The sequence below is a fragment of the Mastomys coucha genome, unplaced genomic scaffold (genome assembly GCF_008632895.1).
Source record: "Mastomys coucha isolate ucsf_1 unplaced genomic scaffold, UCSF_Mcou_1 pScaffold6, whole genome shotgun sequence".
In the NCBI taxonomy this organism is placed as follows: domain Eukaryota; kingdom Metazoa; phylum Chordata; class Mammalia; order Rodentia; family Muridae; genus Mastomys; species Mastomys coucha.
Genome location: NW_022196912.1, coordinates 84,757,295 through 84,780,076, shown reverse-complemented (window position 1 = coordinate 84,780,076; position 22,782 = coordinate 84,757,295). Strand labels below are relative to the sequence as shown.

At 42.9% G+C, this 22,782-nt stretch overlaps 2 protein-coding genes across 5 annotated transcripts in view; one reads left to right on the top strand and one right to left on the bottom strand.

Moving 5' to 3' along the window:
• Atl1 (atlastin GTPase 1) overlaps nt 1–6,113 on the bottom strand; it is a 79,491-nt gene extending 73,378 nt beyond the window's left edge. The window contains exon 1 of one of the 3 annotated variants that reach the window (XM_031355900.1): nt 5,872–6,113. The gene's annotated coding sequence lies outside the window, so the exon portion shown is untranslated. The other 2 variants (XM_031355902.1, XM_031355903.1) reach the window with 2 other exon arrangements.
• Nucleotides 5,906–22,782, top strand: part of Map4k5 (mitogen-activated protein kinase kinase kinase kinase 5) — a 91,917-nt gene continuing 75,040 nt past the window's right edge. Inside the window, exon 1 of one of the 2 annotated variants that reach the window (XM_031355899.1) lies at nt 5,906–6,584. In XM_031355899.1, coding sequence (XP_031211759.1) covers nt 6,477–6,584 — 108 coding nt within the window. In that variant the 5' untranslated portion in view covers nt 5,906–6,476. The remainder of the gene's footprint in view (nt 6,585–22,782) is intronic. The other variant, XM_031355898.1, reaches the window with a different exon arrangement.

Genomic DNA, 22,782 nt, shown 5'->3' with positions numbered 1-22,782 from the left:
TCATACTTGCTCAGCAAGTGCTTTATCTTATCTGTAGAGGTGTCTCCCTGAAACTGGTGAAATTTTTTATATATATAATTCACAAACATCTCCAAGCTAATTTGTGTATTTGGGATGATTTGAATGTGTCCACCAAAATTTATATGTTGGAAACTTAATCCCTATTGTAACTATGTCAAAACATGGCCCCTTTAAGGGATTACTAGGTCATGGGCTCTCTCAGATTCTTTAACAAAGGGTTTCCTTCATCTACCTATTTCACATTATCAAGTTCTTGTCCTGCTGCCTTTTCCTAAGTGATAATATAACCAGAATGCAAGTATCAGATGCCAGCATCTTGATATTGGACTGTCTAACTTCAGAACTGAGACTTACGAATTCAGTTTGTGGTGTTATAACAATATAAAATGGATTAAGACAGTACTGTACATCTGTCTCTCAGATCTAATTTTTTTTTTAAGATTTTTTAAAAAATGTGTACTTTGCCTACAAGTATGGTGGCTGCAATGGTCAGAAGTGAGTGTTGGGTCCTCTGAAACTGGAGTTAGAGATGGTGAGTCACCATGGTCCTCTGAAAGAGCAGTGTCCTTATCCTCTGGCCCATCCTTCCAGCCCAATCTCTCAGACTTTTAACAATTGCACTAATGTCTTTCAGGTCTTTAACACTTACACTAAACTAATTTTCCAGGTGCTAAGGTTTAACTTGATTTTCTCCCGTAGGCACAAGGGTCGCACTAGGCCTATTAGTCCTCCAATTTCACATCCCTCATCCCTCCACTGACATTCATGAGCCTCTTCGGAGTTTCCTCTGTGCAGTGTGCCCGTTTTCACATACATTTTGGAACTGGGAAAACAGACTCAGCATTTATCTTTACTTCTAGACCTCTCAGGAACAACAACATCCTTGCCAGGACTCCATCTGACTTCCTTCAGGGTCTACTGAGATTACTGGAATGCTGGTATGTGACAAAGATGCTGCAGGGAATACTGTGCAGGCTGTTATCCTCTAGAAGATCTGAGAATTTCACATTCCTCAATTCATACTCATCCTGGTGAAAGGTTGCAGGCCTCTCTGGAAATGTAACTATAGGCAGCATCCTTCCTCAAAGAAACCTGCCTCCTTCCCCTTATTTAAGGGATTCCAGGTTTAAAAACTGGCCTACCAGCAGATGTTAGGTGTTTTGCATCTCTATCATACTATAATAGATTCTAACTCCTTTTCTGCTCACTATTACTAGCATTCTCCCACTCACATATATGAAGAAGCTATGGGTAGCTACTTAAGTAGTCTATGGTTTCATTTATTCCATAGATCTGAGGATCAATAGGCCACATCCCAATCTCTTATAGTCAAAATATCTTGACTATCACTTCTTCTTGAGGGTTGTCAACTATAACTATAGTTAGTAACTGGACTCAACATGTGTTTGATAGTTAGTTATGTCTTCTGAGCTCTGCAAGAATCTCCCTGTGATTCTGTGGCAACATCACCTCCAACCTGAGGACAGTCACCAGTGAAGCTGGAAAGGATCTCTCTGTTCCCCTTCACTCAATGTCTTGGTTGGATAAATTCTACAGGCCCTCCTGGAGGAGATGTGCATAGAGCAGAACTGTGCAGGATGAACACAGTAGTGCATAGTCCATTATTGTGACAAAACACTTGACAGAAACCACTTAAAACTTAACGTGCAGAGGCTGTAAGCTGTAGTCAACAGGCCCCACAATTTTTGGTTGTGTGGTGAGGGAAGGTTTATGGCAGAAGGGCCTACTGAAGCAAAACTGCTCCTCTCAAAGCAGCCAGGAGGAAAAGAGAAACAGAGTAGGGGGCTGGGCACAAAACTATCCTTCAAAGGAATGTACCCAGTGACCTGTTTCCTCCAAAGAAGTCCCACCTTCCGCAGTTTCCCACGTACCCAAATGTTCATTCAGATTTTGACACTGCCAATGAATCAAGCCCTTGCTTAGATCAGAGCTCTTCTGAGCCAATCACTAGTGACTAGATCTACTAGCTATGAATACAACCTCCCATAACTCAGCATTTGGAAATATACTTTATATCTAAAACAAAGTCCAACATTCCCACCTTCCTGAACCTAAAGAGTCTTTCCTTTACAATGTATGAAGGAAATCTGGCGCTTCCATGTAGTGACTGTAAGCCACTGTTGTGGTTTGAATGAAAATGCCACCCTCCCCTCCCCCATAGGTCCATATGTGTTACCACTTTGTTTCCAGTTAGTGAAACTGTTTGGGAAGGATTAGGAGGTATGGCCCTGTTGGAGAAGGTATGTCACTGGGTGTGGACATGTTTCAAATGACTCATGTGATTCTTTCTGCCTGATTGTTGTAGATCAAGATGTGAGCTCTCAGCTGTTCCTTCCTACAACCGTCATGGATTCTAACCTTCTAAAACTGTAATGCCAAATTAAATCTCTTATTTTATAATTTTCCTTAGCCATGGCATTTTAAACAAAAATCTAAAAAAGACTGCAATTATTATGTACTAGCTTCAAGTAACCCATATGGAAGGACAGATGGTCAAGTCAACACACAATTCTAGTCAATACAACTCAATTCTAGGCATGTATTTGGCAAAATTCTACAGCGTCTTTAAGTTTATGAACTCTTTCATCCAGGCCCAGGCTATAACTCCTCTATCTGGACTATGCTGAAAATCCAACTCATATCCAAGACTTCCATCCTTACTCCATCTGCTCAAATGACCCAAGCCCTAACACAGGACCCCAACCATCCCCTTCAGTGCCTGTACCTTTCTTAACAGACAGAGATCTTGGAATTATTCAGTTTACAATGTGTGGCCCTTGCAGTTGTACAAGGCCTTTCCTCTGCCTCCCAAGTGCAGGAATTAAATGTATGCACCTCCATATTTAGCAGCCTAATTTTAGGATTTCAACTAGATAGATTTTGCTTGGATAATAAATTTTGAACCTGCCGGGCAGTGGTGGCACACGCCTTTAATCCCAGCACTTGGGAGGCAGAGGCAGGCAGATTTCTGAGTTCGAGGCCAGCCTGGTCTACAGAGTGAGTTCCAGGACAGCCAGGGCTATACAGAGAAACCCTGTCATGAAAAAAAATAATTTGAACCTAGGCTACATAAAATATGAAAATTCTATGGCCTTGATTTTTGTTGTCACTTAGTCTTGGCTAAAATTAAAGCTGACTGTAGAGCTCATCAATCACATCTAGCACTTTAGTGAAGAAGATTAAAAGAGGGGGAAAAGCATAACAAACCTACAGTAAACCACTATAGTTTGTTACATGGAAAAGAGCAAAAGGTTGGAAAATACAGTCGGTAAGACCGTACAGCCTATATAGGCTGCCGCCCCACCTGATGGCCTGAGTTTGTTCTACATACTGGAGAGTCAAAGCTGACTCCCACGGCTGCCCTCCAAGGCACACACACACACACACACACACACACACACACACACACACATACAAGAGCACATGCAAGAGCACACATACCATAGCATTAGCACTGGCCCCCAAGAAATAAATAAATTGTATCAAAATAAAATTTTTAAAAGTTGAAAACATTTACTTGTTAAGTATTATTGTGTGTGTGTGTTGAATGAAATACCTATTAAGTCATGTTTCTTATTCCATATCTTGTCATTATAAAACTGAGCAATTGTAAGAGCTCTTTCAACGTTAGCTACATTGACTTACTATTATGTAACTTTCCACCTTGAAATTACATGCTTAACTGTTTAAGATACAAATTAAGCCTACTCACACTTTATAAGTAAATTGAATTTGAATTTCTTTACCAACTTACGTCACTGACCTTGTTAAAATTAACTCAGCTCGTTCCGAAAAAAAAAAATCTTTAAAATTCCTTTGAAGTTAGTGTAAAGCAAATGTCTTCCTGTTTGCATCATCTGTGGCACAAGGAAAATGATGACTGTAGCAGACACTGTCCCAGCAGCACAACCTCCTGTCTCTCCAGGCTAGCCATTCTTTGGCTGATGGTCGGAGCATATGGATCTGCCATTACTGGCAACATAAATTATCTTCACTTGTGACCTCAAACTTTTTATTACCTAATTCATTTAAACAGTATGTTTCTACAATAATACACTTGGAGGGTTGTCAGAGGATATTTATCTCTGTCTCAAACTGGGTACTCAGGTTTCCACTCTGTGAAGGCTCACAAGGGAAATGTCTCTGAGGTCTTAGCAGGACAAGATGCGCCTCTCTTGATCACTTTGTTCTTCTTTCTCTCAAGAAGCAAACAAACTAAGAAACCTCACTCTCAAATCTTGTTTGGTATTTTCTTTTTTTTTTTTTTTTGGTCGCATTGTTCTGGTTTCCTGTTTCCCCCCTTTCAAATCTTATGCAGTTTCCTCTCACTTATTTTTATCTTGTGTAAAAATAGTATTCTGTGTGAGCTCCCTCAAACTCTCTACGGGATAATGCAGGTACAAATAAGAACAAATACATCTCACACTAGACAGAGGATCAATGCTCTAAACTTAGAAGGCTGCTCCCCCTTCACAACATCCTCCACATTGACATGACTATCCTGGGGCCAGTGTAGTGGAGGGCCTTCAACCCGTGACGCTTCCACAATAGCCCTAGTCGCAGAGTGGGTAAGGGTGGATTTGACTACATGACCAACATAAATCTATGACAGTAAGCAAGCACTAAGATACCAATAGAACAGTTGAAGAGATTTTGAGTCATCGAAGCCAAAAATATGTGCCCACCAAAACAAGTGCCAAGAAGCTTTCAAAGAAGGAACTGTTCTTCAACCATTTTTTTTCAAGTCAGCACACACACGGGCTTTGTCCCTGGAGCATGTAAGTCTGGGCTTACTTATGTTCCCTAAATAAGTGCTCTTTGTGTGGGGAATACAAGAAAATGCATATATTTTCTGTTCTGTTAAGGTGTTAATTTAATTTCTTCATTTATTAGCTATAAGAAGTGTATTTCTCAAAACAGAATTAGATTGTGTCACGTGTCATCTCAAATTGGTTTTGTTGTAATTTTTTCTAGTTTTTCCAATTTTTCTTAATTTTGGGTTTTGCCGGCATGTATGTCCGTGCACCAAATGCATACCTGGTGTCTACACAGGCCAGAAGAGGGCGTTGGACCTCCCCCAGCCCAGTCTGGATCCCTACTTGGAGTTAACAGACAGACTAACAGACAGACGTGTGAGCTGCCATGCAGGTGCTGGAAATCAACCTCTGAGGGGCAGCCAGCGTTGTTAACCACTGAGCCATCTTTCCAGTCCTTATGTTTTTTTCTACTGAAACTCTCTGCAGGACTTTAGAAATAACTTGACCAGTATACATAAAATTAGTAACTTCGTTTCTACCTTAAGAACAAGATTGGAACTCAAATTACAAAACAGACCGAAACATTAACCAAATCACTCCTCACAACTCCCAACTGCCCAATATTTTGTGCAGTGTTAGGCCTCTTACATTTTATAATCCTCTTTACAATGCTGTAAAATGGGTTACAAACATTTCTCCGGTGTCAGACGCAAAAGCTATCCTCTTCCAGCTGCAGATAGGACACTGAGACGTTGCCAAGTATGCCTTGTCTCAGAATCAGCCAAAGGTCCCCTAACTTTGCTTTAGCATCTCCAGAACTCCTGGTCCCATTAACGTTGCAATATTGCCGGGATGCCCAGCAACCACAGGAACTTCGTAGAAATTGGGGTTTTCAAAAATAGCTCGAGGGGGAAACCCCGGAGGTGGAAGACAGGTTATGCAGGTGTGCGGTCCAGCCTCAGAACTGGTACCACCGGGAACAGTGTGTGGAACAGGACGGTGCAGTCGGGCGTGCCGGCGTTTAGTTAACTCGGGCACTCCCCCACCTCCTGCCCCGGAGGCCTCAGTTTACCTGGACCAAATGGAAGTAGGAGGCAGCGCTCCCGAGGCCTGCGCACAGGCCCTCCTCCTCTAGTCCCGCCAGCAACTGGACGAATCCTGGCCGTGCCTGGGCGGGTCAGACGCCGCAAAGGCGCCTTGGGCGCCCCGCAAGCAGCTGGGAGGCGGGGCGCGGCGGCGGCGTCGAGGGTGTTGTGCTCTCGTTGGGCCTCAGGGCGGCACTCTGAACCCGCGGCCTGCGCTCTCGGGCGGGCCGGGCTCGATCCGCGCCGGTCGCGAACGTGTCTCCCGGTGACGCAGCCGCGGGTGGGGAACGTGGTGCGGCGGTGGCGGCGGCGGGTGTGCGCACAGCCGTTTCGGAGAAGACCCGGGTCTCCGACGCGGCGCTCCGCAAGGAACGGACGGACGGCCTGTTGGGTACGGCCGGCGCGGGGCCTGGCGGGGCCGAGGAAGCCCGGAGGCTGCCGGGGTCGCGCTCCGTGACGCTCCCGCGCTCGCGCTCGCTCTCGCCAGTGCAGGCGCAGCTGCGAGCCGAGGCTCCATGTTGGGTAGCGCCGCGCGCCCTCGTTAGCGGGAGACGGGTGCCGCGGGCAGAACCCCGGGCCGGGCGCAGCGAAGATGGAGGCCCCGCTGAGGCCTGCCGCCGACATCCTGAGGCGGAACCCGCAGCACGACTACGAGCTGGTGCAGAGGGTCGGCAGCGGCACCTACGGGGACGTGTACAAGGTGAGGCCCCGGCCCGGCCTGCGAGCGTGGGGCGCCCCCGGGATGCGCCCGACCACAGCGTCCGGCCAGGAAGCGGCCCGGACCCCGCGGCACGGTTCCGAGCACCCTGGGTTCCCCATCGGTTCTAACGCCACCGACCGGCAGGCTCAACCGCACCTTCCAAACCACGGCTGAGCTTTTTTGTGGTTTTAAGGCGTATTTATGGTATTGAAGTTACTCTGAAGGATGTTCTGGTGTTAATGTGGGGGGCAGGGGGGCGGGCGGGGATAATGCTTCGCGGAAAGCGGTAGATAGGAAAGAGCATTGTAAATCTAAGATATTTGCGTTTTAAATTATTGGTATGGGTGAACTTGACTTTAAAAAATCTCTGTGGAACCGGGCTCTAAATTATGAACTGTGTGTAATCTGGTTTTGGAGTAAAAGGATTTGTGTGTAAACATGACGGCCTGTAGGAAGATGTCTTTGGGGACCGGTGAGATGGCTTAGGATGTTTAAAGGCCCTTAGAGCCAAGCCTTAGGACCCCAGAACGGTCCCCGGATTCTCTTGTTGGAAGCAAGTAGTCTCTTGACCTCCACACGGATCTCCCACTCCACCCCCTCTCTCACACATCCCCCCCCCACACACACACACATACAAACTCACACAAACCCAGTAAGTAAACAAAGTGTAATTAAATTTAAACAAATTTAGAGAAAGACGTTTTTTCACCTGGCAGAAGTGTAGGCATTTGTATCTGGTTGATAATAATGAATATAACTTATGGGGTTTTCCTATGTCGGTAATTCCTCTCTCTGGGATTTATAGTGTTCCATAATGGTGAGTGGATAATTGCTGCTATCCTTTTAACTGGTCTCTTATATTAAGACAATTATTAATAAGTTTGTAATCCGCCGTTGCCAAACAAACAAACAAAAAGCATGCCATAGCAAAGCAAACCAATTTTTTTTAAGTCAGCTAAGGTTTTGAAGGGTTCAGAGGAAAACTGTCCAGTATTCCCTTATAGCTTTTGTTCTTTGTTCCAAAGGGGCAGAGTTAGTGCAGTTCCTTATGGGTATTAACAAAAAGCTTATTTTCCTTTTGCAACTGCTTGATATTTTGACCTATATATCAGTACGTTCCAAACAGCAATCTGCATAGAGCCCTATGGCCATGTTTCATGAGTAATGGCTTGACTCCACTGAGGTATGGTGACTTGCACAGATACTATGCAAGGAAAACATCTCTTCTCTCTGCTTGTTTTTGAGTAATTTTCTGCTACCTCGGGGTGTTCGATTCTGAGGTGAGGGCTCTGGGTAGGTACGTGGGCCCAACCAGACACTGTTCTAGAAGCCGAGCTGTGCAACAGTGAGCAAGGTCCTGACTTTGGCCTTGGGTGCCTTTGGTGCAAAGTGCACAGCTATAATGGAATCCCTTTCCTTATGTAAAATTAGTGGGAGTTAGCACAAATTTGTTTATTACCCATTTTAGGAAATGCTTGCTCTCTAAAAACAGAAACTCCTGTTGGCTTTCTTGGTCCCATTTTAAATCATCTTTGTCTTATGATTCACTGTAAGTTAGGCCAGTTTGGTTCCGTTCCATTTAGAGTAATTATACAATACTCTAAATTCTAGTACTTGCTCCAGCCAAACCCTTTTTTCCCTACTACAGAAAGTCTAAAGGGAGTATTTCCCCCACGTGGATCTTGCCCAGACCTCCACGTTTTTCTTTAGAGTAACAACCAGAGAAGGTCTCTGAAAGGATTGCATCCTTCCCTAGGAAAGCAGTGTTTACACTAAAAGGACTGCAACTGCCTGCTTCTTACCCAGCTGCTTCCTGGTCCTGCTGCTCACTTCTGCATCACTGCCACAGACAATCAGAGGCTGAATGCTTCCCACCCCACCTGGGCCTTCCACCTTTCACAATCAAGCTCACATTATTATGTGTACTCCTTGAGGACTAGGCCAGACTCTGAGCCCCACACAGCTTTTTTTCTTCTGTTTGTTGTGTTCTAATTACCGGGGATCACCTCCCTCCCCCATTCTCCACCTGTTACCACCATTGCTGTCTAGGAAAACATGGTCAGTTATAGTAAGCCCCAGCCCCTCACCCTACCTCTAACCTCACCCACCACTCTCCCTCTCCCTTCTGCTCTTACCACATGGCCTGCAGGCTTTCCTTAAACAACAATAAGCCATCTTCCACTTTGGAGTCTTTGTTCTTGCTACTTCCTCTGTTCAGTATCTTTTCCCAGGCAGTGAGTGTCTTGCTTCCTTCCCTTTAGACATACCTGACCATCATTATACTTACTGCTGTCTAGCACAGTATTTTACTTATCTTTTTACTTGTCTGTTTTGACCAATAATATAAATACTCCACAGAGACAGGGATTTTACACCATCCCACCCTGTTTTGTTGATCTTAACACCTAGAATTAGGCAGGATGTGGAGTAAATGATTCCTAAGAGGTTGACAAAGTGACAAAGGGCTCTAGGTGATTCTGTCACCTAGTTGTCTAAGCACCTAGTTTTGATATCACAACAGTGCTTGTATTTAATTCCTTGTGTGTTCCTGCACTGTTTTGTTTTGTTTTAACGTTACAAATTTCAATAACCTGAGTTCTCTGGGAAGACATTTCTGGAAAGCTGGTTCATAGCTTATTTATTATCAGTGATCTCAGCCCTGTGGACTTTTGTGAGTTTATACTTACTCCTTAATATGCCTAGAACATGAAACTTTGGAATTTTTTTAAGCAGATTGATTGTATTTTGTTTTGTTTTTATTTTTGTTTTTCGAGACAGGGTTTCTCTATGTAGCCCTGGCTGTCCTGGAACTTGCTCTGAAGACCTGGCTGGCCTTGAACTCAGAAATCCACCTGCCTCTGCCTCTGCCTCCCAAGTGCTGGGATTAAAGGCATGTGCCTCCACTTCCTGGCTTTGATTGTATTTTTAAGAAACTGTATTTTTAAGAAACTATTTTTAAGAAACTGAACATCCTGGGGCACTATAGAAGTGTTTTCTATCCGTGATGCAAACTAGTAAGCTAATTAGTGAGAAATAATGTCATCTCTTCATCTCTTACCCATCCCACTTTGTTTTTACGCCTGAACTATATTATGAAGTAGTAACCAAAGAGAGAGAGAGAGAGAGAGAGAGAGAGAGAGAGAGAGAGAGAGACACCCTGGCCTTGAGATCCTTTGTAATTTTCCACTCTGTAAACACACAGGCCTCCTAGGAACCTCCTTTCTTTCCCAAGAGGTGCAGACTCCATCTTAAATGGCTGTCTCTGCCTGAAAGGAGAGGAATGTAAAGGTGCTGGTGATTGAGAATAGAGCAGGGGACAGTGGAGGGGAGACAAACACAAAAGAGAAGAGTGTGGTGGGTGGATGAAGGACCGAGCCCCAGGCAGATCCTGTTTGTAAGACTTAACATTTGCTAAAGGAAGGGGAAATCTAGATAGTGTCTCCCCCACCTCCTGACCACAGAGCAGCTTCCAGGCGGTATCATGGTTCACAAGCAGCAGCGGGAGCGCCTTCCCGGCTAGTGTCCAGAGAAATTCTAAGATCTCTTCACCTTTCACAGGATATAAATCTAGAGTAGGGGACCCATGGACTTCTTTTAGACTCTTTTTCAACTTTTGATTGGTTATCCATGAGTGACATGTTTAGTTCCAGGACAATAACCTACAACTGTATAATAGCAAGCAAACTAATGCCTAGGAAATATTTGTTTAATGATATCAGCGGTAGTAAATTGTCCAGATGTAACTAATACTGCTAATAATACAGGGTTTTTTTTCAGGCCTTTTCCTAAGTGTTTTTAAGTGAATCTGTTTCTAAAATGACTTACATTGTTTCAGATGCCAGCATGATGCATGTAGCAATTCTATGGCATCTTTAAAATTACTGTTTTTAAAGGAATCCCTTGAATGAATCTCTAAGTTTCACATTAGTTATTTCCAATTTTCAAGATTCTTTTGCCATTATAAATGACGTAGTTTGCATAGAAAGCCTCGTCATGTATATGGCCCTACCATTTCTGTGAGTTTTTTGGAAGCTAGATGAGTCAGATCTGCTGTAATGAATCCCTCTCTCTTATTCAAGGCCTCCTCTCTCCACCAAACCAACAGTCAGAATTCTGGAATGGCTTCAGGCACTTTGAAACATACGCTAAGATGGAATGGTAAATAAATGGCTTAATACATAGTAAGAGTGAGTGCTGACTCCGTGCTGGAGTCTAATACAGGCCTGAGAAACAAAGCACACTGTCAGAAAGGAGCATGTAGTCTAGTCAGGAAAGTAGGTATGCAGTCATAATTTGGTAAGTACCATAACGGATATGGAAGAAATACAGATGACTGATTATCCATGAGTGACAAAAAAAGTGATCAAAGAGAGACTCAACTCTGTCTTTATCAGGGCTTTGGGGGTCAACTGGGGAAGATTAACCAAAGATGAGGCAGTAGCTAGAATTGTTTTTTTTCTAGTGTGTGCAAGCATCTAGGGACCTAGGGACTGGCACTGACAAAAAGCCTTGATGAGTCTTAAAGGGTGTGCATCTTCCTTTCAGGTCCCTTGCAGTAAGAAGAGCAGGTAATGGAGGTCAGGAAAAACCAAGGTAGCAGATCTTGTACATTGGCATGATGAAATGTGTGGATTTTTCTTTGGTCTGAAGAAGTCTTTTAGGAGGAAGGGTTCATTAGTGTAAGGGTAAGTAATACACAATGGTTGGACTGTAGAGATGATTACTAAATAATCTGGATAAGAGTTTATGTAAGTTTGGATACTGGTGTAGGAGACCAAAGAGAGAAGGATTTGAGTTCAGATTTATAAGATGTTTTTAAAAAAAATAGCCATGATCTGTAACAGAAATCGAAGGTAATTAATGGCACTTGGGTGTGTTTGTTTTTGTCTTAGGTGACATTTGTGTGTGTGTGTGTGTTGTTAACAGGAAATACAACTTTTGTGGGATGTGAATTTTGTGTTCAAGTCTGTTTGCCCTTCAGACATTTCGTAAGTGACTGTGTTGCTTAGGTAAGAGGAAATTCGACTCCAGCCTCTGGAGCTCTGAACTGGGGATTCAGGTTTAGGAGTCACCATCAGAGTATGGGAGAGTCCATGTGATCTGGAATGAGGTCAGCAGGAAGCCTTCACCCAGGAAGTTTTAAGGAGCTCCGCGGGCACTGTAGTCTTAGAGAGGGGCAGACGAAAACTGTACACTGTGCTGTCAGGGAAAGGGCTGAGGAGCTCAGCATAGGACTCTTGAGACCTGCTCTCTCCCACCTCCTGCTGGCACATGCTTTGATTGTATTGAGGAAACATGGATGGTCTTCCAATAATAATAAAACAATAGCAAATTTACTTATTAAATTATTTTATTAATAGTTTTTATGAAATTACTATTATTATTGATAAAACTACATGAAAACAGTTACCTCGGTGTACCAGTGTATCAGCTAGTCTAGCATTGTGCCAGTACATGTACACGGTATCCACTCAATAAGTAGATCTTGAAGAAGAAAGCAATGTCCAGAAAAGTCACAGATTTGTTAAGCATGGAGCTGTGGGATTGTTAAGGTGGCTCAGCAAGTAAAGGCTCTTGCCGCCAAGCCTGATAAACCCGAGTTTGATCCCCACGACCCACATGGTGGAAGGCTAGAGTCAACTCCTCCAGTGAGTGCAAGCCCATTTTCCCATTAGAATGGTTAGAGTGAAGTGTGCTTACTGAAGAGGAGCCGTGGTGGAGAACTGGGAAAGCAAGGTGAAGGGCTGTCCGCTTAGGACCTCTTACAGGGCAGACACTGCCCTCAGACACATCAAGTGATCACAGTGAGTAAAGGCTGCTACCTTCATGGGACATGGTATTCTTGCACACAGAAGGGAGGCAATGCATGTCCACTGTGCTGGAGATTACAGATGAGCAAAAAATAACTAAGCAGGGTCTAGAATGCCATGTGGGATGCAGGAGGCAGGTCAAGGAGTTAACAGGGATTGTTGGGGTAAGCTTCATTGAGGGTAGGTTTGAGCAAAGCCTTGGAAATGAGGGAGTTCACCAGGTGCTCATCTGAGTAGTCAGAGGAATGGGAGGTACCTCTCTGTTTTATCAAATCCCCAGCACCTGTTCCCACAGCTAAACTGCAAGTTCAGAGGCAGGCACTGAAACCAAGGCAAAAATTGCCATCATACAGCTTTTGGGAGAAGAACTACAAGTTATTGTAATTAACATAAGTTTGGTTTTTTTTTTTTTTTCGGGCCAGGGTTTCTATGTATAGCCTTGGCTGTCCTGGAACTCACTCTGTAGACCAGGCTGTCCTCGAACTCAGAAATCCGCCTGCCTCTGCCTCCCAAGTGCTGGGATTAAAGGCGTGCACCACCACCGCCCGGCTAACATAAGTAACATAAGTATTTAATGTAATTAAATAGTTCACCAGTTACATGACCAAATCTTGTGTTACTCTTTAAAGCCTGATTTTGTGAGCAAGGATATGTCACTGTCTTCTTTGTCTTGCTCTGTGAGTATTCTGTAGTCATTAAATCTTAATAAAGCCTATCAAGAATCCTAATGGCCTCAGACCTGAAGGTAAGAGAGAATAGTTTTGATAGGGGTGCGTTAAAGTGTGTTCTCAGTGGCCCAGACACTGATTCGAGAGACTCTAATTTCACATTGGAGTTTGCAGAGTGAGTAACTTGTAAGGCTAACAGTAAGAAATGAAAGAATGTGCCTTAAAAATCTCATCGTAAATTACATTTTTGCTAAGCAGTGGTGCCTTGCTGAAAGCTTTTAAAATAGGTAATGTTAAGTAGTATATTACTATGAAAATAAAATGTTTCGTGAAGTGTTAGAACTGTTTACTATGTATAAGTCATCTAGTTAAGATCTTTATCTTAACCATGTGGTTAGTATTTATTTCTCTTATGGTTCAGAAATAAGTGTGTTTTCAGACTGCTTGAAGAGAAAGCACGGACTAGGTGCTGGGTGTGAGTGTCTGAACTGTAATTGGGAGCAAATGATTTCAGAATGCCTTCTACCTGCATAGAAATGTGGAAGTTATGAACGAGATCTTTCGCCGTAGACAAGGCAGATGTGAGGTGGTGTGGTCCTGTCTTGGGGCAGGAGCTCTGAGCTTCGATGTTATCCCAGCCGTGTACAGCCCTACCACCCTCTTCCCTTTCTTAGGAAGCATTTGTACTTTGGTTATTTCCAGTGGTTTTAATGAAGGTACAGAGGATAGGATACAGATTAATGGGTTTGGTGGGTGTCTTTTTTGTTCTTGTTTTTTTTTTTTTTTCAGTTTTGCTTTCAAAAATTAAAAAGTTTCACTTCTAAACTTTAAATTGTGGTTTTGGACGAAGAACACAGGAAAAGAAAGATGAGGCCTATTAAAAGCGAGACTTGTGTTTTGGGGGCTTCCTTAGCAATATGAGAACTTCCCCTCGACCAGGTAAACCAGAGAGAGCATGCGTTTTGGACCATTTTCAGTGTTGGCAAATGTTAGAGTACTTTGTGTAGGCTTTTGCATCCTGATTCTGCAAGGTACTAGTTAAGTTGGAGAAGTCTATGACCTTTGAAAAGGGCAAGAATGTCTAGCTAATGTAGCTCTTTCTCTTGATTAGTGTGGGAGACTCGCAGCTGATGTCTGATGGCCAGGTCTATCTTCACAGGTCTTTGAGCACATGAATCATAGTAGCCCCCACCTTCCAACATTTTATAAAAGTAAAATCGGATTAAAATGACTAAGAGTGACTAATGTTTGCATAACCTTACTGTACATTCTTGTAGTAATCCTATAAAAGAGGTGGAACAGATAGATGTATTTTCATCCCTATTTTACTCAAAAAGAAACTTGTTTCTGCCTTCTTTGTAGATTGCACACTGTCAGGACTTGAATCTAGATCTCCTAGTCTCCTAATTTCTTTATCCCAGGCCTCATGAAAGATATTGAAAGCTGTATCTTTCAATTCATTAGTTAACCTTTAAGTACACAAGCCTTTCACACACTGTGTGTGCATGATAAGCTCTCTACACCTGGTGGTGAGGCTTGGCAGGCTCACTCCCCTGCTGAGGGCTGGAGGGCTTTCTGGACTAATGTATGATTGTGTACATAAGCATCAGTTTGCAGAGGCGTGTCCTCCTGTTACTCTGTGGTCATCTTTCTCATTTTCATGCTTTCCAGTCTCAGCTCAGGCTCAGTTCTTCATCGCAAGCACAAACGAGGCTGCTGCTTTCCACCCAGCTGGGAGACCCTTCCTGCCCTGCCGCCCTTTGTCTTCATTGCTTGGAACTTTGGATTTATGGTTACTGTTACTGAAGTTAGTGGTTCCCTAGACTAGGTTGTCAGTGGGATTATAAGTTAAACAAAACACGAAGCATTTTAGACAAACAAAATCCTTACTCTGCATCAAAGAGTACTTGCTTGTCTCTAATGAAAATAGGACTGCCTGAGCAGACTTCCAGTGTGAGCTTGGGAACCAGGGGCTTCTCCTCCCCCATACATGGGTGATTTTTAACATTTGGACAGGTCTTACTCTGTTGCTTGGTTGGCTTCAAACTCTCAGTCCCTCTGACTCCACTTTCTGATCTGTAGGTTCACAACTGTGAGTCACATGCCCTGCATGCATTAATGCATTGTAAAACAAGCAACTTGTACTGATTGACTAATAACTGTCTAGCTTGTGGCAGAGCTGCTTAGGCCGCTCTGGGTTATTCCTGCAGAGGTGCTAGTTCATCGATGGGACTCACAGTCTCACATTGCTCTTCTTTTCCTGGCCTATGGATAAGCTGCTTTCTCTTTACCATCTTTTTAAAAACATTTAAGTACTGTAGGTTCATTTTAGAAAACTATGATACAGGAAGAAATGAAAATAGACTTGTATTTTCTCTACCAGTAGGAAGACATTGTTACATATTTAAAACACTCTCATTAAGGATATAGGTCTTCATTAATTGTCAATTTGACACAGCCTAGGAGTCACATATCAGATATACTGCATATCAGATATTTACATTATGATTTGTAATGGTAGCAAAACAGTAGTTACAGTTATGAAGTAACAACGAAATAATTTTATGGTTGAGGGTCATAACATGAACAAAGGGTTCATGTTAAAGGGTTACAGCTTTAGGAAGGTAGAGAACCACTGGCCTAGAGTTACCTGAATGAATCTGTTAAGGGATTACTTAGATCAGATTGGCCTGTGGACACGTCTGTGGGACATTTCCTTAATTGCTAATTGTTGTAGAATGGTCCAGCCCACTGTGAGCAGTCCCACCCCTAGTCAGATCCTGGGATGTATAAAAAATGTAGCTGTGTGGAGGCCAGAACAGGCAGTAATCATTGCTTCTCCTTCAGTTCTCCCTCGAGCTCCTGCTTAGACCTCTTCCAATGATGGATTGTAACCTGATTGTAAAGTAATTCATTGTAAGTCATTACAATTGTAACTGATTGTAAGTCATTCTTTTTCTCCCCAAATTGTTTGGTTAGAATATTTAATCACCGGTCTGTAGAGAAGGCTCAGCAGTTAAGAGCACTGACTGCTCTTCCAGAGGTCCTGAGTTCAAATCCCAGCAACCACATGGTGGCTTACAACCATCTGTACAGCTACAGTGTACATGTATACATAAAATAAATAAATAAATCTTTAAGAAAAAGAATATTTAATCACAGTCACAAAAAGCAAACAAGAACAATGATGCATAAATGGCAGTCTAGACATTATAATCATTAAAATACAGGTTATGAAGATGTTTTGGGGATGTTTCTTAAATAGTATGCCCAACTTTTAGTTTCAGTAAATACACATATTTACTTTCTTACATTATTTCTTTATTTGGTTGTACATTTTTTTCTTGTTTCTCTCTCTCTCTCTCTCTCTCTCTCTCTCTCTCTCTCTCTCTGTGTGTGTGTGTGTGTGTGTGTGTGTGTAAGACAGAGCATCCTGATGTAGTCCAGGTTATCCCAGTTCTCCTAAGTCTCTCAAGTGCTGAGATTAAAGGCAAAACCAGCAGGCCATGCTAGGAGTTTTCCCCCATAGGAGCGTGTGTGTTTTTATTTTTTACATTTATGTGTACATGCCTGGTACCAGAAGAAGCCAGAAGAGGGAGTCAGATCCCCTAGAACTGGAGTTACAGACAGTGTGAGCTGTCATGTAGGTGCTGGCAACCAAACCTGGCTTCTCTGCTAGATTAGAAAATGAACTTAAACCTTGGGCCTCCCTGCTAGTTTATAATCCATTATATAGTTCCTTATTATAAACAAAGTTCTGGTCATTATCCACAAATCCTTTTTATGGCTCCATAATTATTTAAGTACATTTTTAGAATCAGATTTTTAAAGTCGTTTTTAAAGTTTTAGTGGATTTTGACCAGGTAGTCTCCAAAAAAGTTGGACCCATCAGCAGTGACTTAAAAGCCCATATCATAGCCGGGTGGTGGTGGCACACGCCTTTAATCCTAGTGCTTGGGAAGCAGAGGTAGGCAGATTTCTGAGTTTGAGGCCAACCTGGTCTACAAAGTGAGCTCCAGGACAGCCAGGGCTATACAGAGAAACCTTGTCCCGAAAAACCAAAAAAAAAAAAAAAAAAGCCCATATCATTCCTACTTTAAAAGTTAAGCTCTTTTGGCCAGCAAGATCCTCATTGAGTAAAATACTTGCCACTAGCCTGACTAAATTCAGTCTCCAACACCCACGGGTTTGAAGGAGAAGATCAACTTCATAGATTGTCACTGGACTGTTTTATGCTCCTATGCACACTAACTAAATAAGTTATTTTGAAGTTACTAGATGATTCTCTGAAGCAACCTGCCTTTTAGCAAACTTGGTCTGTATTGGAAAGGAGTTAGAAGTCTTTGGAGACACAAAGGTGTCCTAGCAGACTGAGTAGAAGGCTTTAGTTTACTGGAGATAAAAATCATGTCTTCCGGGTCTGCGCTAGATGGGGTCCCGGTGTTGAGAGAGGCGGCCACAGCTCCCACCCATTAGAACCATCTGCAGTTGACGGCCACTTGCTTTCTCTCCAGCGCAGTGTCAGTCTCTCCAGGAATGCACCAGCAGTGACACAACGGATTCTTGGAGGCTTTTTTGTCTCAAAATGCTTTGTCTGCCCCGTCCACCGCACTCCACAGGTCTTTCCTTAGATGGTAAGGCCCCTGCTCTCGTGTCTTAGGTGGTTTCCATGTGTGCCGATGCTTGTGTCTCTGCGTCTGTCTGTGTTTCTTGGGCTTTTTCTTTGGCTCTTTATTTTTCTGTTCCTTTGGTTTTTCCTATTCAGGTTTGTCCTTTTTATTCCTATTTTTCTTTCTTTCTTTTACACACTTGTTTTCTAATGAGAGGAGGCAAGAAAGGATGTCGATTTGGGAAGGTGGGGAGGGCCAACCATAATCAGTATATTATATGAAAAAAATACGTTTTCAATTAAAAATTTTTTGGAAAAAAAAGCATATGCTCAGATTTTGGCTAGAGAATCTGAGTTCGTCCTCCTAATAATGGGAGAAGCCCTGCAAGTACAGACTCTTTCCTGAGAGGATCCTCCTGTCCAGATTTGTTCAACTGTGTAGAAGTCAGCACACGTCAAAAACTAAGGACTTGGTTAGTGCAGTGAAAGAATCTCTGGAATTGTCGAATTAGAGGAGGAAGGGAGAGAAAGCAAGTATGTGTGAGAGACTGGATGTGCTGGGGCAGGGCATGATTATCCTCACACTCAGGAGGCAGAAGCAGGGGGATCACTGCAAGTCCAAGCCCAGCTGAGGCTACACTGAGTTCCAAGCCCGCTTGAGCCATGGAGTGAGATCTCATCTCAAAATAAATAAATCCCCTCCTCCCCCCAAAAAATGGTGAAAATTTGGCTTAGAATTGAGCCTAGTATACACAAAGCCCTGAGCTCAGCACTTTATACACTGAGCTTGGGAGCACACTCCACTATACCAACGTGGGGCAAGGAGGGTCAGAAACTCTGTTAGGCCAGCGGGCACCTGAGCAGTCAGAGGGTGGAGCTAAACGTTGGAATCAGCAGGAGTGGTGGCAAGTGGGGGTAAGGAGGGATTGCCTGGGTTATTTACTAAGCTGTAGGGGGAAGAGCCTAGAAGTGAGTGGGTAATGGCTCGAGGAAAACAGAGCGCTACAGTGTGTCCTGAGCTTCAGACTGCCCTTGCCTCTCACCATGACCTGTTATGATCAATTAGTGGCAGACAGTGACTTCTTGGAACTGTCCATCTTGTCTCCTGTCTTTAAGTGTCACATAGAACTCCACCACCCATAACCCAGTAATGACACCTTTTCCCACCACACAGAAAATCTCTTCTGTTGTCCCATTTTGGATTTATTTCCCCCTTGGAAACCTTTTCTCCAGTCCACTGAGCTGGGCTGAGAACACTCCCAAGCTTTGTAATGTTCAAGAGTTCATAAACTGTGGTGTGTTCGTCCTCTACTTTTGTAGTCCCCCTACCAGGAAAAACTCCCTGAAGATGGCACAGGCTTATTACATCACTAGCACCAGTGCCAGTGCCTGGCACATAGTAAGAACTCTGTAGTATTGGGGTATGAATGAACTTGTTAGAAAAGAATTGTCCTTAAAGAATTGGACACAGAACTTTAAAGCCTGAGGCACAATTAGTTACTTCTTTTATGAATAAACTAGCTATTATATTATTCTTTTCTTTAAACCTCATAGATGCTGTGTTGCTAATTTTTGTAGTATAATTCCAGTTCCTATATCTGAGGTCTGTAAACCTGATGACCCTACCAAACACTTTCTGGACTTAGAGAACCTTACTAAATATTGAGACTCCTGTTTTCTAATTATTTTTTTAAAAAATGGAGGAAGTGAAGTGAAAGCCTTCAGTTGGCCTCATGAAGTTTTGTAACCGTAAAAGTATGCAAGAGGAAAGTTATTGTGGAGTAAGATGAGGTACTTAATGTGAGAAAGAGCAAAGCCCATTTATTAGCAATTTATCACTTTCCATGTAATAATTTGAGTAGCCATCTGGTAAGAATTAACTAAAATGTGTAACTACACTAACTACATTGTATTGGATTTCTGGGTGCTTACCATGCCTGTCTGCTTATTATATCAAATAACCTACTAAAATAGGGGTTACTATATTAAGATTTCTTTGTAGAATGCTGTGGGAATTTATTTCATTTTGCAAGCAGTGCAAAATCTTCAAATTCTGTATGTTAGTTTAAAATGCAGTACACTGGGGGATAACTTGTTGGAGGGGAGTGTTAGACTTTAAAAATCACTATTCCAAAATCCAGAACTGCTTTGGATTATATTGTGAATTTATATAGTTAAGTTTCTGGAAGATCACTTGATTTGAATTGAATCTGAAAAGTCTCTGTGTGTGCGCGCGCATGTGCATTTCCCCCTGAAAGCCTCTTTGCCTTTCATTATAAAAGAGCCTGGTACTGCTTTCTGGTTTAAAAATTCAGCTGGAAAATTACAGAGTACAAACATTTGCCCATCAGTTCTTTCCTTCAGAGATGACAGAAATATGTCTCCCAGTGCAAGCTGACATTTGAAGGTCTCTGTCAGTGAGAGTTGTAGTTTGTGGTTCTTTGCTCTTACTTTTGTAACTACATATACTCGGGCTTCTACACAGTAGGACTGAATTTTAAAATACCATCGCTCTGAGTTTCTGTGGTCGTTTTTAAATTTTTCAAAGCTCTGTTTCTTTCTGAGTCACTCTGGGGGGAAAAGGGAGTCTTGGACATAACTTTTTTCATTTTAGTTAGGAGGTTGAAACGGTTTGTTTATACTGGTTCCTGTCAGTTTGAGGGCTCCAGCCCTCAAGCCCCCAAAGGCAATCCAAATATCCAGAAATGAGCACAACCTGGGTACAGGAGCATTTCTGTGGGTTAGATAGAAGCCAGCATTCCTCAGGAACTTGTGAAATCAGTTCTCTACCAGAAGGAGTGATTTCCCTTTTGGAAGGAACTTCTGGCTGGCTACCTGTGGTGCCTATCAGCCTATCAAAGCCCACACTGGCTTCCAGGCTCCTTCAGCATCTAGAACACCTTAACAGTTCAGAGTCTTTGCTGGCATCCTAGCTCTTCTCACCATCTCCTCCCCTACCCCACACTCCCTCCAGCTCCCTCTCCACAGCTATTCTCTTTCTACCCACTATCCCCCCCCCATACTCTGCTCCTGCTTCTCTCTTCTCTTTGTGTTCTTTATCCCCTCCTAATCTGCCCTCTCTTGCAGACAGCACTGGCCACCAGGTCCAGTCTATTGCTTTGTTGACTGTTCTCTCTCTCTCTCTTTCCCTCTCTCTCTCTCTCTATCTCTTTCTCTCCCTCTCTCTCTCGTGTTTGTCTCTTTCTCATCTGTAATAAAAACCTCCCATTAATTATACCAAGGAGCAGCCATGTCACCAGTTTATTATACACTAAAAATTGATGAGTCTGAACAGATATATTCTTTAAAAAGTAATTCTTGAAAGTGTCTTATTAGATGACTTAATCTTTGTGCATTTTTATAGTTACAAAATTGATCAGACAGTACATAGAATGTATTTATCTATCCCTAACTTGTATACAAGTTCACCTTGTTTCACTGTCTTGCATTCTTGTGGTATGCTTGTGTATCCCTTCATTTAAGTTAAAGGTTTACTCCTAGCATTGCGTATGCTTTTTGACAAGCACATGGTGATGTGCTTCCAACGTTGCAGCCTCATATAGAAGACCTTAGCTGCCCCAGGAATCCTCTGCACGCCACCTCTTTATTTCTCTTGGTAACCGCTGATGACATCTTTCCCTTTGCCCTTTGTTGTGGTTGGTTGGGTTTGGTATGGAGGTTGTGGTTATGGTTGTAGTTGTTTTTCCCATTTCCGAAGCTTTACCTCTTCTTACCATATAGGTGGGGTTATACGCATACCTTGTTGTATTTATACTGATAGCTTCCCCAGATTGACTTCTTCAGTTTACACTGTCTAAGGCTCCTCCTTCCGTTCTCATGGCTTATTGGCTCCTGTCCTTATTTCCAGTAGATGCACCACAGTTACCCATTTATCTGTTGAGTGACATGATGAATGTCACCTGTCTTATTTTATTATGGATTGACTGCTATAAACATTTGTATGCAGAAGTAAGTGTTCAGTTCAGTTAGGTACATGCCTGGGAGCAGAGAGCTGCATCGCTTGCTCAGACTGTTTAGCTCTGTAAGAACAGACAAATGTTCAGTGTCCGTGTCTCTGCATGGGTACTCTTAAAAATCAGTCTAACCCAAGCTGGAGAGCTGGCTCAGCACTTAAGAGCACTGGCTGTTCTTTAACAGGACTTGGATTTGATTCCCAGAACCCACATGGCAGCTCACAGCTACATCAGTCCAGTTCCAGGGGATCTGAGTCCGTCTTCTCACATCTGTGAGCACCAGGCCTGTGGATGGTGTAAGCCATACATGAAGCAAACACCCATGCACAGAAAATAAAAATAAATCTTTAAAGAAAACACAACCTAATCCAAAACCTGGAAGCATGCACTCTAAACTGTCAATGGTAGTCACCTTAGGAAGGTGACAGAGAGGAGTACCGTGTTTGCTGGCATCCTAGTTTTTTGTTTTTGTTTTTGTTTTTGAACAATAAAATATTACTCTATGATAGTTTTATAGCTCTTTTGCCAAAAAAGTTTTTTAGTTTGTGAAAATAAAGTAATAATGAATCAACAAGAGCAAAACCAAAGTGGTTCAGTCTACTTTCAGTCTTATAACATGACCCAGTGACAGGAAGGTGGAGTATGGTACGCCCTCTCTGTATTCACGGGATGGATAGAGTGCTTTCCAAATGTCAGTCTCTAGGACTCCACACTTAACCAACAAGACATGGGGTAATGACAATCCTGAAGCTAGTTTGTGGCTGGGATCGTGTCAGGCCGTGTCTCCTACGTTAAACCTTGTGTTTCTTAGCTAAGACTTACAGCCTTGACTTGACTTGTGGCTTACCTGCCTTCTGCGGTTATGTGTGGCTTTCTGGTGTTCTTGTTACATTTATCCTTTGGCCCTTCTTCCCAGTAAGGAACTTCATTCTGTCCATAGATGCTTTCCTGTTTTCTATAGAATTCCAGTGAAGGGTTTAGAAGGCTATCACTCCTAGACAAAGAGTGATAGTCAGGAAAGGTGCTGGCGTGCAACACCTGAGCCGCCAGTCCTCCATTTGCTACAGACTGATGAGAAAAGAATTTAGTCTGGATTTTATCCCATCCTTCAAGGCATCTTACACATGCTGGAAGGTT